The sequence below is a fragment of the Carassius carassius genome, chromosome 49 (genome assembly GCF_963082965.1).
Source record: "Carassius carassius chromosome 49, fCarCar2.1, whole genome shotgun sequence".
In the NCBI taxonomy this organism is placed as follows: Eukaryota; Metazoa; Chordata; class Actinopteri; order Cypriniformes; family Cyprinidae; genus Carassius; species Carassius carassius.
The window spans coordinates 18,304,030-18,316,215 of record NC_081803.1 but is presented as its reverse complement, the minus strand read 5'-3'; the positions used below and the strand labels follow the sequence as shown (position 1 = coordinate 18,316,215).

At 38.2% G+C, this 12,186-nt stretch overlaps 2 protein-coding genes across 3 annotated transcripts; one reads left to right on the top strand and one right to left on the bottom strand.

The window, feature by feature from the left end:
• Positions 1-1,805: 1,805 nt before the first annotated feature.
• Positions 1,806-6,052, bottom strand: trim69 (tripartite motif containing 69). 2 transcript variants are annotated; one of them, XM_059544488.1, is made up of 6 exons: positions 5,044-6,052; positions 4,877-4,972; positions 3,926-4,159; positions 3,245-3,267; positions 3,025-3,143; positions 1,806-2,396 (listed from the first exon to the last, which is right to left on the bottom strand). In XM_059544488.1, exons 1-6 carry the CDS (start codon positions 5,563-5,565, stop codon positions 1,852-1,854), a joined length of 1,539 nt encoding a protein of 512 aa, XP_059400471.1. In that variant the 5' UTR covers positions 5,566-6,052; the 3' UTR covers positions 1,806-1,851. The 2 variants fall into 2 exon arrangements, with proteins under 2 accessions (XP_059400471.1, XP_059400472.1); XM_059544489.1 differs by having other exon boundaries at positions 3,025-3,140.
• Positions 6,053-9,415: 3,363 nt separating this feature from the next.
• Positions 9,416-11,796, top strand: pcna (proliferating cell nuclear antigen). Its single transcript, XM_059544639.1, has 6 exons — positions 9,416-9,873; positions 10,384-10,481; positions 10,658-10,725; positions 10,823-11,017; positions 11,114-11,237; positions 11,320-11,796. Exons 1-6 carry the CDS (start codon positions 9,653-9,655, stop codon positions 11,394-11,396), a joined length of 783 nt encoding a protein of 260 aa, XP_059400622.1. The 5' UTR covers positions 9,416-9,652; the 3' UTR covers positions 11,397-11,796.
• Positions 11,797-12,186: the final 390 nt, after the last annotated feature.

Genomic DNA, 12,186 nt, shown 5'->3' with positions numbered 1-12,186 from the left:
TCTGTTGGTAAATGTAAAGGGGTTTTGGACACTTGGACAAGTGAAATTAATTAATTTAATGGAACAATTAATACATAACAAAATATCAAGGACATGTTTTTGAATTGTGGTCGATTTCATCATTTAAATAAAACAAAATCTTTAAGTGTTATTCTTCCGCCGAAAGATATAACCCCTCACGTAAATAATCTAGCGTAAAAGTATGCTGCGCATTGATACTTTCAAAACTATGGTTTAACGTCCTACCGTATTTTAAACATCTTCGTTGTTAAAAATTTCAACAGTCCAAGTTTTTTTTTCTTTCAAGTCGTCAACCTGACTTCCATTATTTATTTAAAGCCGTGTGCCACACTTCGAGTTATTCACTCTATAATTGCAGGGTTTTTATTACTAGGCTACAATTATATCTTCAATATAAAGTTGTTAAGTGGGATCCTACAGGACAAAATACAGTCAGATCAGAGTTACTCGTTGGGCGGTGTAAGTTTCCTGAATGACTTCATTACTCACCTGTTGGTTAATTTTCTAATCATTATAAAGGTGGACTACATGAGTTTTCGCGTGGGTCCAATTTTAATTATTCTGCGGCTCCTAGAATAGAAAACTAGTCGCTGATTCAGTCAGTCGGTTCTGTCTTTTCGTGTGGGTTTACAGAGCGCATCAAGAGTACAATTGCACCTCCTTGTGGTTAATGATGGTAACTGCATAGACCGTATGAAGTCTTGAGGAGGGAAACATTTTGCGATAGTAAAAAAAAGAAGCAACACATTTTTTGGTGTTTTTTTAATAACTTATTTCATTGTGTACATGTTTGTATAAAAAATGATATAAAATCATTAGGCTTATAGATATTACACTATGCTAGCATGCCCTTCATCCTTTGACTGTAGCCTAATGGTATTTCTGGCATTTTACATTTGCATATTTTCTCTTTTTCCGCAGGATTTGAATGAGAACCATGTTTCGTCTTGCACAGAAGCCTAGTTTTAAGCTGCTGCAAGTCTAAGATGCCATAAACCTGAACCTTAATTTTATTTTGCAGTTTACAACAGTGAGGTCTGTATGTGTATTAGTATTCCCATTCATCCTAGTGGCAGTGTAAGTATGCTTGTGTCCAGCTTTGCTCAGTATAACTGACTGGTTGATGGCACAAGAACATGCATAAGCTCCTCAAAACACCTGAGCTGTGATGTTAAAGGCAGCAGATAGAGGAATAAATAAGTCTATTTTAATGCGTTTAAGATCCTCTAAATAGAATCAGCCATTGGTTAAAAATATAATACTTCCTCATAATACTGTAATATACTGAAATTATTTTGATGATATGTAGCTTAAAATACACAGCCAATTTTGAATGGCAGACAATTGAAGAAAAAAAAGCCTTTTGCTTTTACAAAGGAGTAGTTACAACCATGCTGACCAGCCTAATTCTCACCCCGTTGTTTATTAAACCTAGGAATATCACAGAAACATGCAGAATATATGATATCTGCCAGGACTTATGTTTGGTAATGTGGGAAATGGTCATAGGCCATGGTTTCCAACCGTTTTTATGACTTGGTTTCATTTTCCATATGCCTTTCACTAACCCACTGGAACGTTAAGATGTTATTTATTTACTTATTTATTTTTATGATTTTATTTTTTGCAAATCTCATAAATTGCTTTACCTTCAAACAGATTTCTTAAAAGGCTAACTTAAAATATCTAGGTCCAGCCTAGTGTGTATATATATATATATATATATATATATATATATATATATTTATTTATTTATTTATTTAGAGAGAGAGAGAGAGAGAGAGAGAGAGAGAGAGAAATATTAATATTATGAAACAAATTAATAGAAATTCAGATTTTAGGTAGGAACACTTTAAGAGGCTCATTTTCGTGCACTTTATCCAGGAAGCCGAGGTTAAAATAAGGGTAGAGGGTCTCAGTGAAGGTGTCCTTGAAGGTGTAGAGGTGCGTCATGCTCTCGGCATTGTAGAAGGACACCAGGCCTCTTTTGTAGTCCAGATACACGCCGATCCTCGCCAGTGGCTCTTCCAAAGACAGCAATGTTGGCGGAGACGTCCCGGCCATATATTGAACTCCATATGATAGTGAGAGCGTCCAGAAGCCGTTGGCAGGCATGGTATTGATGACACCTTTTCTCGTGACGGATTCACGAGCAACTCCCACGGTCCACACGGTGCTGCTGTACACCTCCACCTCCCAGTAGTGGCGGCCTTTAGTGAACCCTTGACTGCCCAAGAGAGAGAGCGCGGCGTTGAATCGCTGTGGATTGTCCTGCACCGCGCTGTTGAAGGTCTGGTAGCGCACACAGGTGAGTGAAGATGTAAGACTGAGCCAGGGGTTCGCTGTTTTGGAGTTAAATGTGATGGCTGAGGGAACTAGAAAGTGAACAATGTAGCAGAGAAGAGTTAGTTCATGCATCCTAGAAATGAACATTTGCTCATGCTCTGGTCGTACAAAATGCAGGTGAGTTTGGGTGCCATCGGTTCAAACAGCTGGCAAAAAAAATTATGATCCACAAGTAATCCACAGAATTCCAGGCTATGTATTAATGTCTAGCGAAGCAAAAATCTGCATGCTTGTAAGAAAAAAAAAATACATTTTGAACTTCAAACCAACTTCTGGCTAAAATATGATTCTATTATCCATAATATTTCCATAATATTGATTTTATTATTTTGGATAATGGTCTTGTATTTTGTCCAGAAGTGATGGTTAAAAGTTAATAATATCTTAATGATGGATTTGTTTCTTACAAACAGGCAGATTTTTGAGTGGAATGGATAATTTGTGGATTATTGTGATGTTTTTTGGACTTTCATTCTGACGGCACCCATTTGCTGCAGAGGATCCATTGGTAAATAAGTGATGTAATAGTAAATTTCTCCCAATCTGATGAAGAAAAATCTGTCTACATCGTTGACATTTTTTTCATGCATTTAGGCAGCATGATTCAATGTGAATATGTATACTATACTTATTTTTTATTTAGGATCATTCTCAAACCTGGATAGATGCTTCCCTTCAGTGACTTCCACACTCTGTACTGCAGGGGCCCAGCGAAGCGGCCCTCACACAGTCTGGGAGGCTTCAATGCCGGCTTCTCAAACTTCAGTGGCTGCCTGCTTGAAACAACACAGGCCCAGACTTAAAAACAATTCAAGCACATCCTCATGAAAATATTAGTGTAAATATTAAATGTAACAGATCCATAGAGGTCTCTTACCTTTGAGGCAGGCCCTTTATACTCTGTAAAACAGACAGGAAAAAGGAGATTGATGAAATTGGCTCAGTTCGAGAGGCAGGGACAGAAGTTTTCCACATGAGATCAGTGTTTGAATCGAAGCTACACATTTTTTTTCTTTTCATCCACAACTCTGGAAAATCCCCTAGTGCTGCACTAATGGCATTATCTTCCCATTGCAAAGCTGAGATAATTACTCTGTATCCTGTGTTGACCAAAGTTATACCCCACAGAGCTTTCTGTTAGCAGTAAAGTATTGAAATTATTATTTAGGATATATTATAACTTTACATCATTAATACATGTTTTAACATTGCTTAAAAATATTATTTAGTATCATTTATATGAATATATAACTGTATACAACATTACATTGCATCTCATCTTTCTTTAAAGGGTCGTTCACACAGCATATCATGACATGACATTATGACAGCATATCATTTGAGGACAAAGGTCTCTATACACTTAATTGTAAGTAGGCGTTCCTTCTCTACTGCAGTATCCAACTGTATCTAATGCCAGATTACACAGGCGTCACTGTCTGCAGACCCATTGCCAACAATCTGACACTTCAGTTTTGCCTCAAATCACCACCTCCCAAATGAAAATAGATGTCTTTTGGTTGCTTTCTGTCAGTGTGACCAGTGGCTTTGCACTCACCCTGAGTAGTCTGTGAGGATCATTTTCACTGAGTTTGTCCTCAATGTCGTTCATAGCTCTGCGAAGGCGTGATATCTCCACACTGAGTAGGGCCTTGTGCTCATCCAGCCTTATCAGCTCTCGCCGTTCCTCCGTCTTCAGCTTGACTTGCAGGAGTTTCTCTTCCTGGTACAGGAACTGATGAAGCTCGCTGAACTGCACCTCTATCCTCTGCTTCAGATCTGCAGTGTGGTCCTGGGTAGAGAAACGAGAATTTGAGGTGATGTTTTGCCTCAGAGGGGGAAGTCAACATGCTTTTGACAATTGCAACCTATTTCGATTAGGTGAAACAGAATGTCTAATAAAAAAAAATTATTGAAATTGACTGGATGAAAAGTGACCATTTTTTGCTGAGTCTTAAGCACCAATCAATCACTTTACACACATACTGTACAAACACACACACACAACATTTTAATGGAAAATGTTTTTCTGTCAGCATTTATGCACTCACAATGTTCCAAAACTGCATTTTGTACTTCTGCAGAACATTTTTTGGAAAACGTGTCTCACTGAAAGTCAGTGGAGTACAAAGTTGTTTTGATGTCATTGTATGGACAAAATCAGTTGAAAAATTATGCTAAATATTTTCTTTTTGTGTTTGGAAAAAAAATTAAGGTGAGCACACTTTAAATAATGGTTCTTTATTGGCATCTATGGGTCCAGAAAAATGCATGGAATCTTTAATTGCACAAAATGTTCTGAAAAAGAGTGTAAAATTACAGTTTTTTCATCTGTGGGTGAACTACTTTTAAGAACATAACTTTTAATTAATGTTGAACTGAACCTACAAGTTATTATACTTACTGGAAAGCATTAAGAATTTAGATGATTAAGTGTTAGTCAGGTTAGGATTAGGAATTCTGCTTAAGAGGTATTGGAGATTGCGCATGAGGTTTAATTTCTTCTTACCTTCAGTTTCTTCACCTCCTCTTCAGTCTCTTTCTCACACTCTAGAGCACTGTTGAGCTCTTTTTGAAGAGCATTTGCTGAAGTAGTTAGAGAAGCCTGTTCAACACAAACACAATGAGCTTTCAGCTGAGCCAAGGAAGTTAAAAAAACATGTCTTTGATTCTTACCCTATATCTCTTCTGTGCATCTTGCAGACACACCAGCGTGTGAGCTCGGTGATCCTGAGAGATCCCACACACCAGACACACCAGCTCCTGGTCTTCCTCACAAAACAGCTTCAGCTCTTCTCTGTGTCGGTTGCAAAGTGGGGTTGGAGGAACTGTGTCTGCTGACAACCCGGTCAGCTGATCCCCACTTTCCGTGATCCCTTGGCAATAGCTCTCCACAATGTTGGCCACAATACGGTTGGGTCTGTAGCTCTGGCCTGGAAAAACTTTCCGGCACTGAGGACAGGAACCAGATCCACAGTGGACTTTTCCACGAGGACCGCTCCAGTAACTCGTAATGCAGGCCTTGCAGAAAGTGTGGTCGCAGGGCAAGGAAACCGGGTGCTTGAACAGGTCCAAGCAGATGGAGCAGGTGAGATCCCTGCTTAGGCGCTGCGCAGAGCTATTGGACACTCGAGGACTGATTTCAGCTCTCAGTTTTTGCTTGTCCATTTTGTCCGGTGTGGGAAGATTGTTGGACATCTAGTGTGTTTTGTGCTTTGATCTTCTGTGGTGTTTTTCTCTTCGTCTCTTCTCTCCCAGCTCTCTCAGAGCTCTGGCTGCGTATTTCCTGTTGATTATGAGAAAGGATAGGGGGAGCTGAGGGGGCGGCTCTAGTTTACGGCTTGATCCTGCCGAAAGTTGGCTGGACTTGCATGTCCCCTCTGCTTTGCTTCATCATGACGTCAGACCTACAGCCAAAAAAAAAGTTTATTTTTAGAGAACGCCCCTTCTATGCATTGGTCCCCATGAATTCCATTACAAGAAACTTTATTGCAGAAACACAGTAACCTGGTATTTCTCCAAAACCCTTTAATCCCCTCCATATCACGGTGCGTATGTCAGCACAAAAAGCTTTGTGAGTAAAACCAGATGTGCCCTACTTTCTTTTTAAACTTTCATAAAGAACATGAGTGTATTCAGATTTGAAAAGCTAATTTCTTAATGCATCATTCATGTTTGGTCTTACATCTTCCACCTAATGACATTTTAATATTTTATTTTATTATATTTATCAGTGTATCAAAGTTCTCTAACAAATTCTACCTATTTTTTATTCTATTCTATTCTATTCTATTCAGAAAATAAACTTTTCTTGCACTAGTACCGGTTACTTTTATATTAATTAATTCAATCTAAATCTAAGTTTGGTCTCACAACTTTCAATATGTTTTTAATACTACATTCTCTGTGCTTTGTAAGTGCTGTTAAGTTTCCAATGTTGCATGCCTCTGTCATTAGTGAAGTGAAGTGAAGTGACATTCAGCCAAGTATGGTGACCCATACTCGGAATTTGTGCTCTGCGTTTAACCCATCCAAAGTGCACACACACAGAGCAGTGAACACACACACACACACTGTGAGCACACACCCGGAGCAGTGGGCAGCCATTTATGCTGCGGCGCCCGGGGAGCAGTTGGGGGTTCGATGCCTTGCTCAAGGGCACCTAAGTCGTGGTATTGAAGGTGGAGAGAGAACTGTACATGCACTCCCCCCACCCACAATTCCTGCCGGCCCAGGACTCGAACTCACAACCTTTCGATTGGGAGTCCGACTCTCTAACCATTAGGCCACGACTTCCCCCTTTTTTTTTTTTTTTTTTTTTTTTTTTTTTTTTTAAGTGAAGCAATAAATAGTTTTCTCTCCTGACTGACAATAAAGTTAATCTTATTCATTTATTATAATAACCAAATTGTCATTTAGTATTATTTCAGTGTAAAATAGCAAAATTTTTAAAGTTAGTATTTGAGGACGACTCCAAAGACAGTTGTTAGTTGAAAGTGCCATTGTGGTCTGCACATGCCTGCAGCAGTGGCTGCTGTAATCTCAAGGGACTGCAAGCCAAAAAGAAAGAGTTGGATTTGAGTTCCCTCCCCATATTCCCCAGGACCGCTCGGCCTACGCTTCCTTCCTGTTCGTCTGGTATTGTTGAAGTTCAGTTCCATATATCCTGCCCCTCTTCCAAGTTCCCTGAAAAAAAGAGATGGTGCTACAGCTATAATTTAATACAGAGCAGAATAGCCCAAATGATGTTTGAATAAACCTAGATAGTCATGGAGTGTCTCTTGGGAAATACAAATTCAAAGTCTCGAGGGCTCAGAGTGACTCAGAACTGGGTTTTGGTTCAACTCTGCAGTCTCTGATGGTATCGCAGTCTTCACAGGAAACTTGGCAGTCATGATAGGGGCTTTTAAATCACAGACTCTTACAGTTGTTTACTAACATTGGGAAATTCCACCCCATTTCATTTGGGTGGGTTCAGGAGCTTTGAGGCTGTATTGGGAAAACAAAAAACCCCGCAGTAGGAACCAGCTAGTAAGCCCTGCGGTTGAGGATTATGCCTGCAACATGGGACAGTGTTTGAACCGTTCTCTGATTCGTGTGAATCAACAGCATACAGTCTCATGTGAGTTTAAGCTTGGGTCACCATTTGATCCCATTCCAAGGATGTTATCATGCACTCCTGAACAGATGCTCTTATATTCCTTCTGTTATAACATGCTACGGAGAAATGCTTATATATACACAACCTGAGGTCATGCTGTAGATTGCTTTTAATGCGGGAGACTGCAAAATAATAACTGTTGTGACATGTTTCAAAGACTTGACAAAGTTCATCTATAATATAGTTCAACCTATATATATATATATATATATATATATATATATATATATATATATATATATATATATATATATATATATATATTCCGAAAAAGTTAAGTAGAAAAAGGTAGAAAAGCTAGTTTTCTGATATAATTATCAAAGTTTTCTCTCTTTTTCAGTACAATGAACTGATAGTTAATCTAAATCTATGTATAATTATTATACACATAGTTTTAGGGCTTTATAATTATTATGCAGTTGATTTTTTTTTTCTTTCTTGACTTTAGCAGTTTTCCTACAAACATAGGTAAGGTAACAACATACGTCTTATCTCCTGATTGCAACAACAGAAAAAAAAAAACGGCAAGTCAACCAATAAAAAAAGGCTCAAATGATATTGATAAAATATCAGTGAAAACAGTCATATCCAGGCCTTTTTTTTTTCATAGTCCATGATCAAACAACTTTTCACCACATAAGTATTATATATATGGAACAATAAGGACATCTTTTATAGATGCAAATCACTTTTTCAGAAACATTTCGTTTGAAAATATCACATTGGTGGATCAGTTATTTAATGTAAATGGTTTTCTCTTTACCTATAAGGTGTTTATATATATATTTTCTGCGTTTTAAGTGTTTTTTGCTTTATATAAAATAATATAGAGACAATATTGTTCCATTTCTTTCTCCATTTCTTTTTCCATTTGTGAATATGGAAATTAGCCATTAAAAGTATAAAATGTATTATTAAATAAAACTTATTGCACTTATCTTTACATTCTACCCTAAGACCAAATAGTAAATCTTTCCATAACAACACAAATTGGTCATCAATATTCTTGACCGTAAAATCACATACATATATAGCATATATATAGCACATTACAATATTCCAGTAACACCTGGGGAATATGCACATTTTTTTTTCTCTTACATCTCCTTAAATTAATTTCTATGTAGGTGATATTTGTTTTTCCTCAAAGCAATACTTGGTAAAATTGGATATTGATGTTAAGTACACCTTTTGTGATTATTGCCCTGAAACTGTGATTCATTTGTTTAGCTTTTGTGAAACTATTTTGGCAAGATGTATGTGATTTTACGGTCAAGAATATTGATGACCAATTTGTGTTATGGAAAGATTTACTATTTGGTCTTAGGGTAGAATGTAAAGATAAGTGCAATAAGTTTTATTTAATAATACATTTTATACTTTTAATGGCTAATTTCCATATTCACAAATGGAAAAAGAAATGGAAAAAAGAAATGGAACAATATTGTCTCTATATTATTTTATATAAAGCAAAAAACACTTAAAACGCCGAAAATGTGTAAACTTTTCAATATTGTTGCATAATAATTTTTTTATGTTATTGCATCTCGACAACCTGTTTGTTAATAACAGTGTGCCCTCCTGAGGCAAAATGCTGAACTCCAAAATTAATAGTTTTCAATATTCGTCACGATAGATAGATAGATAGATTTTATTTCAGCCTTTGTTTCTCCTAAATACTTCCTTTAAATTTTATTTAAATGATTAAATTTCCGTTTTAAACATTAAAAAAATAGTAGTAGTAACTGGTTTGACAAAGCACAAGCTCACGCAGCACACAACCAAATGCGTATGAAAATACGCCCTCTTGTGGTCAGTGGCTGCACTTCCGTCCGTGTTCCAGGAGGAATCCAACGTCACAGGAAATGACGAAGGCAAGAGTGGGACAGTTTATGAAAGTCCCAGCAAAAGCGCGCGCAGTTACATTCAGAGCCTCGAGAGAACAGAAGACGGGACAGATACACCTGTGTTTCTTGCAGACTCTTTGGATTTGTACGTGCTGCCGCTGAAACACTTCGATAGGCTGCGATTCCTACATTTGAAGACAAGCAGAAAACCAGGCCGCGCTTGTGTCATAACAGGAATTAGATCACTTTTTTTCCTCCTCCCATAAAAAGCAGCACGATGTTTGAGGCACGTCTCGTTCAAGGATCAATCCTTAAGAAGGTTCTGGAGGCTCTGAAAGACCTCATCACCGAAGCCTGCTGGGATGTCAGCTCCTCGGGCATCTCGCTGCAGAGCATGGATTCATCTCATGTGTCTCTGGTGCAGCTGACGCTCCGGAGCGATGGGTTTGACTCCTACCGCTGCGACAGAAACCTGGCCATGGGTGTCAATTTGAGCAGGTAACGTTACTGAAGGAAATGATGCGGGTTTAGTTTTATTTGTCATGTAACGTTAACCGCGTAACTTAGAGCGTGAAATCTTAACATGTCTGTTTATTATGCCCGCCTGTGCAAGGTAAAAGGAGCCCGCCATTTGTAAGTAGTAAAAATGTGGCTTGTTCCTTTCCCGATTATGAGTTTTGTTGAAATGCATTTTTAATGCATCTCAGATGATTGCAGTCCAAAAAGGTTTAGTGGTATTTGGCGCGTAGAGTGCTTCCTGCATTCTCCCCTCACTGTTGAACGTGACGTCATTTACCCGCGCTCAAGCTGGTTGGCGCGAAAAAGAGCCGGGCTGTGCAATTAGACAATAAAAACTTGGTCAAAAGAGACACAAACCATCATTTAAACTGACAGCCAAATAACCAATGGAATAATAACTAAATATAGTGTTTTAAAATAAAACGTAATTGCATTTTTCAATAAGTGCCCAAAACTGAGTCTATTCTAATTATTTTTCTTGTTTTCTAGCATGTCAAAGATTCTGAAGTGTGCTGGGAATGAAGATATCATCACACTTAGGGCAGAAGACAATGCAGACTCTTTGGCACTTGTCTTTGAAACACTCAGTGAGTTCATAAGGCTTTATTACAATTTATTTGTTACATATTTAACCTAAAACTCAGAATAAGAATTCCAGTGTACATATAGCCAGAAAAAAATAGATATGGCTTATGTATTTACTGATAGTGTCCTATAAATTATAATAGTAAGAGCTCTTGCTGACCTTCAAGTGTGTTTTCAGATCAGGAGAAAGTGTCTGACTATGAGATGAAACTGATGGATCTGGATGTGGAGCAGCTTGGGATTCCAGTAAGACTTATTTCACAAATTCTGATATGAATGTGCATGTTTTCTTTTTGCTTTATTTTTCTCCAAAGATCATGTCCTGTTCTGTTTTTCACTTCAGGAGCAGGAATACAGCTGTGTGGTGAAGATGCCCTCGGGTGAGTTCGCCCGTATCTGCAGGGATCTGTCACAGATCGGTGATGCTGTCATGATCTCTTGTGCCAAGGATGGTGTGAAGTTCTCTGCCAGCGGAGAGCTGGGCACAGGCAACGTCAAGCTCTCACAAACCAGCAATGTCGACAAGGAGGATGAAGCGGTAACATTCTTTTTACACTGGGAACAAAAGTCAAGTGTAGCAGTTGTGCAGGTTTGTATGGTATGAATGAAATTGACAACACTGTGTTCCCTACAGGTGACAATTGAGATGAATGAGCCTGTGCAGCTCATTTTTGCTTTGAACTACCTGAACTTCTTCACCAAGGCCACTCCTTTGTCTAAAACAGTCACACTCAGCATGTCCGCAGACATTCCACTAGGTAAGGAGAATGCTTACATGCCCATATTAAATCACCTTTTGAGTAAAATCGGTTGAAGTGATTGTCTTTTTCCCTTCTGCAGTGGTAGAGTACAAGATTGCAGACATGGGACACGTCAAATACTACCTGGCACCCAAGATTGATGAAGAATCATCTTAAATTCAAGTTCAAGACTGAAGTCTGCCATCTGTCATATCAGACATGATTTCAATAGATGTTTTGGGAAAATGCATTTTATTCCTCTTTGTCTGCTGTGGTTTCCAGTTCAATGGATTCACATTTCTGTGGCCATCCAAGCCAGTTCGTATGATCGGCAGATAAATGCACACTTCACCAATGGTAGTTTGGTAATTTGCTTTACCAGGCTCTGTGGGCTGAATCTAGAGTTCTTAAGACTCACTTTTGACTCAGTCTCATTTTCCCTATCTTTGTGCTCTTGTCTTTTTGACTCCACTTAGGGTTTTTGTCCAACTGCTCATTTCAGTGTGTAGATAATGTCTGTAAATATGCTAATTGGACACATCCAGTCAACCATTAATAAAACTTTTTGTAATGATGATTTGCTTCTGTGTGTTTTCTTATGGCATTACATACTCTATATTTTAACAAAATGTACTTGTAGTAAAATGTAATTAAGTGTTTAAAAGTCTGCTTGGAGCAATGTAAATTAATTTGGCCACTAGAAGGAGCCAGCTATTAATGAAATGTACTAGAGTATAAGGTTTGCACAACAATCAATTATATATTTTTTTGTCCGTTTCCTTGTCAAAGCCCTGCTGGCTTGAATGTTTGATGTTTTGAAGATTCCCAAAAGAGTCATTGCAGTAGTAAGAAGTACATGTATTTTGAGACTTTGGTCTCTGCAGAGCAAAAGTGGGTGTTTATGACCTTGTGGGTGTTTTCAAACTGCTTGGTGTTCCCAAGTCATGCAATCAAAATGACCCCCCTT